The sequence below is a fragment of the Ammodytes marinus genome (genome assembly GCF_949987685.1).
Source record: "Ammodytes marinus genome assembly, chromosome: 23".
NCBI classification, from domain to species: Eukaryota; Metazoa; Chordata; class Actinopteri; order Uranoscopiformes; family Ammodytidae; genus Ammodytes; species Ammodytes marinus.
The window spans coordinates 19,583,394-19,590,583 of NC_137227.1; the positions used below are offsets into that span (position 1 = coordinate 19,583,394).

A 7,190-nucleotide genomic window follows, 5' to 3' on the forward strand; every position below is an offset into this window, starting at 1 on the left:
AGTCATTATTTACAACAACATAAACACATTACCTCATCGTGATCCATAACTAACTGCCGTCTCTCGTTCATTCGCTTTGTGTGGGGACACATACTCGTTCAGCTCCGTGAGAGGTGACAATGGATCAACTCATTGCAATCAGGTGTAGTTGATGCTGTGTCAACCACTCTCACCGAGCCGAAAAGAGTCCGGTGCCCTCACACTTTCAACACACGGACACGGCACGCACTATATTGCTTCCTGATTATTTGAATCTTGCACCCCCTGCACGAGCTTCACGACAGCTGGCGTCGTAAAAATACTACCGCTTTTGTTCAAAGGTGTCGCCAACGTGCCGACTTACTCGTTGTACCTTTAATGGAAAACTGCAATTTAAAATCACAACTGGGCAAACTGTAGGGTTAGATAGTGAGAACATAAAACACTCTTTCTACCTTTTCTCAGGCTAGGATGAACCGATTTCTAAAATGTTTGCACATTTATACTACATAGGATCTCAGAGTTCAATACACCTTCATATTTCCACTAGTGAAGTAGGTCTTTAATTTTTTCAATTATATTCTATTCTAATTCCAGGCGCCCCTAATATAAGTCTGGTCACCCGTTGGTCAATTTTTATAAATCAATTAGGCTTATTGTCCCTGTGCCTCTGCCGACGTGTAGATGACCCGCCTAACACACACACACACACAGATCCGACATGATTTATTGACATCCTGCATGTAAATAGCATTACTTCTTAATGTGCGTCCTTCCTACTTAGATCATGGCTTAAAATGTGTTATGTGGCCAAATAGCTCACTGTGCAAAAGCTGCTCAGTTTAAATTTAGTCATGGACCGACAACTGTTAAAATATTTGGGATGGTGGAGTTAATGTTGGAAAGTATTTATGCTTCATTTGCTGAGTCCCTGCTTTTAGGAACAACTCATGTTCACAATGTATAACAATGTATAACAATTTATCATCACTGATAATGAATGAAAACCTGCCAAAAACGTACTTAACATAAGATTTAATAAGTACAAGTAAAGGAGAGGTAGTTAATAAATAAATAATAAATACATGGTCTAAAATATTGATATTTAATGGCCCATAAATTATATTGAAAATAAATGTAGCCATTAATGAACGAAAAAACGGACATGAATGTAATCCTTTTTGTATTTTTCTTTGAGTATACAGTTAAATTCTTAATACCAGATGTATTTAGCCTACAAAATAACAGAAACAAATAATATATATTTTTAATACATTTAAAAACGAATAGAGTAGCCTACCAAGTAAAGTGGAAATGGAAAGTGTTAAAGTATGTTTAAAAAATCTCAATTCAAATGTTAATACACTATGCCTACATTTATGTTTTATTTTAAATATTAATGTGTTTTGTATTTTTATTTATGTGCATTTAATTTAATATTAATCATACATTGAGCCGTTTAATTTTTATTTAGGTATTACCGGTCTTATTTTGTCAGCCACTGCCTTCCGTAGGCATTTAGACATGCGTGTTTCGTTCGTGTAAATTGATAGGTTCCTTCGCGGCTGCCGTAGAGCGGATTGAGACAAAATGGTGCTGGAAAAGAAAGTGTCCGGTGAGATTTTCCTTCATTTTAACCAAATAATACATTAAATCGCTCCTTTGATGCTATAAACCTTAACATATTGATATATTTAAGTTAACAAAGTGTGAATACGTGTTAACCGGGTCTCCGTTGTTAGCCTTTCTCCTTTTACATGCGTTTTAGCGGCTGCCATTAGCATTAGCTACGATTCTAGGCTACATATGCATGTTGTTTTCATTGTAATTTTCATAGGAATACGATCGAATCTGCGTATAGTATACACGATTTTTGCAAACACAACACCGGTGTGACTTTAATAAGCGGGGTCACTGGAGGGGTTGTGGATATTTGCTAGGATTAAAAGTGCTACGAAGAACTTAAATATCTCGTAAACTGTCTCCTTTTCCCTATGATGATCATACATTACATGTAACAGCAAACGCGACCAGTGCAAATAATGTTATTTTTATGTAGTTTTTCTTAATGCCTTTATCATGGGTCCCTCACCCTGGAACTGTGTCTGGCTTAGTAAAAACACTGCCACTTTTGTCCAAAAGACTGCGCTAGAATGAACAAAAACTAAAAGTTTCTAGGAGCATGTTAAATGTTCAGTGGTCAAACGTTATGCGCAATCAATCTTCAGTTTAGCCAAACAAAAGTAAAACAATAATATTTTACATTTTATTAAACACAGTCAAACACTTTATAGAAAAGTTAAAATTCAGGAGTTTTTATAAAGGAGTTTGGTTCGATTCCGAGGCATTTCTGACGTCACTCTGCCTGTCTGTCAATTCAATCTTAAGGGGCTTTAATGGCACTGAAAACAAGAGTTAACATTTCCAAAGCAATTGAGCAACACACAACAATAATATAAACGAATTACAATTTAAAAATACAATGTAATTAATATGTATTAATATTCATTAAGGTATGTAATTAATATGTACAGAAGGATTTTACATGAGGAATACACCAACACACTGTGGAATGTGCTTTGTGATGGAAAAAATATATATTTTTGGGAGCTATGTGACCAGCTTTTATGTCTGACTGCCTGTGTGTCTGTCTGTCTGTCTGCCTGTCTGTCTGTCTGCCTGTCTGTCTGTCTGTCTGTCTGTCTGTCTGTCTGTCTGTCTGTGTGTGTGTGTGTCTGTCTGTCTGTCTGTCTGTCTGTCTGTCTGTCTGTCTGTCTGTCTGTCTGTCTGTCTGTCTGTCTGTCTGTCTGTCTGTCTGTCTGTCTGTCTCTCAGCCCGGGTGGAGGGTCAGCGTAGAGTTCTTGATGAAGCGACTCGTCAGAGGAGACTGAGTCGACAGCTTGAGGCTCTGGAGAAAGATAACTTCCAGGTGAGAAGAACCTTCAAAGACCTGTGTGTGTGTGTGTGTGTGTGTGTGTGTGTGTGTGTGTGTGTGTGTGTGTGTGTGTGTGTGTGTGTGTGTGTGTGTGTGTGTGTGTGTGTGTGTGTGTGTGTAAATGTAGGGTTAAGAGTTAAGAACTACTTCACCAGTGGAAATATGAAGGTGTAGTGAACTCTGAGATCCTATTCTGTAGAAATGTGCAAACATTTTAGAAATCGGTTCATCCTAGCCTGAGAAAAGGCAAAAAGAGTGTGTTATGGTCTCACCGTCTAACCCTAACATTTTCCCATGTGTGACATCACGCATGGTAAAATGTAGGGTGAGGATTAATAGGACAACTGGGCCAAGGGAAGACTGAGGGAAGAAAAATCTCATTCATTATATTATGATATAATAGTGATTTTATAATGATAGAACGCCGGTTCCGTATGGAGGAAGTATTCCTTTAATGTGTCAAATACATATACTTATACTTAAAGGAAAAGTAAGTGATATATTTTTGTTAATACACGTGTTGAATCTCTATATTCAGCGATCAATTAAACAGTTTATGTTAAACATAACGCAGGTCTCCAAGTCATTCAGCTTTGCAGTAACTGCCAGTTAAATATTCGAGTATCACACTCCTTTTTATCCAATCAGGAAACAGAGCCCTATAAAGAGGCGGGTCTCTGTGCCCATGAACGAAATAGTACTCCATAACAAATTTATACAAAAAAGATTAATTTATAGGTTTTATCGTTTTGTTTTCAATAAAATAAAAAAGTTCCAAGAATTATAGTCTGTTTTAATTGTAATTCACACATCCCTGTATCGCTGGTTTAGACCCTTTACAAAATCAACAAAATCAGGAAGTCGAAAAACTTGCAATCTGTGCCCCCATACACAACAGGTTTGTCATCACACTCATTGTTGTTGTTTTTGTTGCTTTGTTTCCAGGACGACCCTCTGTCCTCCCTCCCTCCCCCAGGTCCTACTGCCCGCCTGCCTGCCTTCAGCGAGACAGAGGAACCAGGTTAGAGTCCTACATTACCATCTAAAACATGTCCCATTAGTTCATCACACCTGCATTCCAAATCGCATACTCTCTCTTTTTTTCTTTTTTTCTATTCTACATACTACATCTGACCATAAAAGAATTATCTAGTTAGGATGCACCAGGCATACAATCGAGACATACCTTTTACTTTTTTATTTCATCATAACATTGCGCCATGATCTTGCCTCTTGCTTTTATATCTGTCGCATCTCCGTTTGTTTTCATACAGAGGCTCCGTCGATGTGATGTCACTTCAGGTGCGCACTGGATTGTGGGTCAGAATCACCCAAATAGGATGCAGTTTTCAACACTAAAAATCCCTGCCGCATGTAGTAGACATCTGTCTCTTTCTAACCATACAAAATCTGGCCACAAAAATCAGGACATCCTAAATCTTTTTTCTACCGTACTAACTCGTAGATAGTATGGGGATTGGAACGCAGCCTCAGTTTAGGTGACAGATGACAGATGAGTAGAACAGCTTCAATATTTATTTCATTTCTTCTTCTGTTGTTTGTCCGCTGTGCGTCCAGAGAAGAAGAAGAGGAAGACGAGGGGCGATCACTTCAAACAACGCTTCAGGAAAAACTTCACCACACTGCTGGAGGAGGAGGTGGGACACACACACACACACACACACAGACAGACAGACAGACAGACAGACAGACAGACAGACAGACAGACAGACAGACAGACAGACAGACAGACAGACAGACAGACGCACATGTGGCTTGTAAGGCTATACCTGTGAAGACCTTCATTGATATAATGCCTTCCCTAGCCCTTAGCCCCTTACCCTAACCATCAGAACTAAATACCTCACCCTAAAATAAAACCTAAACCTAATTCATACATGAACCTTAAAACCTTGTGTTAACAGCTCCCTTAAAGGCCTGTCCCAAAGTGGGAACCGGACAAAATGTCCTCACTTTCCAAAAATGTCCTCACAAAAACAGTTGTACAAATGAACACATACACACACACACACGTACAGCTTGACTCTTTTCTTCGCCCGTCTCATTGGCTGAGAGCTGACTCCCTCTGTGCTCTCTGATTGGGTAGAACCTGTCTGAGAAGGCGGAGCCAAACTACCTGTCTGCGTCGGCCGGCTCGTCCTCTCTGCCTCCCCGACACTTCTGCTGCGTCTGCGGCTTCCCCTCACACTACACCTGCAGCACCTGTGGAGGGCGCTACTGCAGCAGCAAGTGTCTGTGCACACACAGGGAGACCAGGTACACACACACACTCAAGGCTGTTACATACTCCGCGAGAAGAAAGAACAAAGTTCTCGGTGACAGAGCTGCGAGAAGAAAATGACGTCATTTTCTTCTCTCAGCTCTTGTTTAGCTGTTCTCGCAGCTTGTTCTCGACACATCACCCGGGCCGAACTTTCTTCTCGCAGCTTGTCCGAGAACTATTGTGTGATTGGTCAGTCTGAAGTCAATGAGGAAAGCGAAGTGAAATCAGCTGGCGCTACTGAGTCAATTACCCTGGTAACAATGCGCCGCAGTGAGGAGTTCGGCAGTTGAGTTCTCGTGAAGTATGTAATGTCAGACCAGAAAGAACTTCTCGCAGCTCTGTCACCGAGAACTTTGTTCTTTCTTCTTGCGGAGTATGTAACAGCCTTTACTCACTCACTCACTCACTCACTCACTCACTCACTCACTCACTCACACACACACTCACATACACACTCACTCACTCACTCACTCACTCACTCACTCACTCACTCACTCACATACACACTCACTCACTCACTCACTCACTCACTCACTCACTCACTCACTCACTCACTCACTCACTCACTCACTCACTCACTCACTCACTCACACACACATACATAGTATGTCACAGACACACTCTCTCTTACTGTGATGTCTCTTCTCTGTAGAGTTTGAAACGGAGGGTAAACTTTGGCCTCTTTTATTGGACACTTTAACGTTGTAAAACGTTGAACTTAGTCCTCCTTGTAACGTACATATCTCACCACATATCTATAACCTTCCATAAATGCATACACTCTGTGGCCCCTTTGTCAGGTACAACTGTAAAATCATATATTCTTATTCTTACGCCCTACAGCCGTGGAAAAAATTAAGAGACCACTCCAAATGTTCAGTGTCTCTTGTTGTACTATTTATAGGCATATGTTTGAGCAGAATGAACATTTTGGTTTTATTTTTGTACACTACTGAAAACATTTCTACCAAATTCACAATACAACTATTGTCATTTAGAGCATATTCAATAGGTAATGTAGGGATGAAGATTGAAGAAAAATCCAGACTGGTCTCTTAATTTTTTTTCCGCGGCTGTATATGGTGGACAACATAATAGAAACCTCTGTCACTACAAACTAAAATCCTGCAACACGATGACTTTTATTTTGAAAATACTCACATGCTTTTTACTGCAGTAATGTTCTGAATCCTCCTGTCTCTTTGTCCTCTGTGTCTCTGCAGGTGTTTGAAGTGGACGCTCTAAATGTCACTTCATCGCCGTGGAGATGATGATTATGGGATGGGACAGACAGTTTTCCTGCCACCTATGTGAGCAGATGTACAAAAGGCCATGACATAAAAATCCTTCCTCTGGAACCTGATTTGTTTAAAGGGCCTTTGTAACAATGTGGTGTTCTGTTTATTTTGTCCACACCAAGAAGAGAAGCAGCACTGATGTTTACCAGATGCATTGTATATAAATGATGTAACATAATGTGTTAATGTTTTATAAAAACTTATAAAAAAAACAGCTCTGGTATTGAACTTTCTTTGTTTTGGCTCGTTCACATATCAGTTTAGGGGGTGTTAGGATGGCCTAGAGTAAAGGGGGCCGACCAGTAACTTCTCTGGTTGGATCCCTTGCACCGGATAGGAGGGTGTCAGTTGTAAAACTAGTGGTGGCTGCTGTTACATCTACGGTGCCCACCATCTCTACAATTGTGTCCTTGAGCAAGACACTTAACCCTAAAACTGCTCCAGGGGCGCTGTACTATGGCTGACCCTGTGCTCTGACCCCCCCTGGAGTGTGGTTACTTGAGAGGGTATATGCCAAAAGACACATCTGCTGTGTTGAAATTATTATTATTTTTTCTAAATGCAGGAAATAGCATGATCAAATATATTTATTGAAATGTCCGATTGTTGTCAGTTTTACAGATCTGTGGATGGACTATTTTTTTAAATTCTTAATAAAATAAGGGCAAAAGTTCAAATAAAGCTTGACATTTCT

At 40.1% G+C, this 7,190-nt stretch overlaps 1 protein-coding gene across 1 annotated transcript; it reads left to right on the forward strand.

The window, feature by feature from the left end:
- The first annotated feature begins 1,553 nt into the window (after positions 1–1,553).
- On the forward strand, positions 1,554–6,698 carry znhit1 (zinc finger, HIT-type containing 1). The gene is made up of 6 exons (XM_080052520.1): positions 1,554–1,594; positions 2,814–2,908; positions 3,860–3,935; positions 4,493–4,572; positions 5,022–5,191; positions 6,422–6,698. The coding sequence occupies exons 1-6, from the start codon at positions 1,570–1,572 to the stop codon at positions 6,441–6,443; spliced, it is 468 nt and encodes a 155-aa protein (XP_079908646.1). The 5' UTR covers positions 1,554–1,569; the 3' UTR covers positions 6,444–6,698.
- Positions 6,699–7,190: the final 492 nt, after the last annotated feature.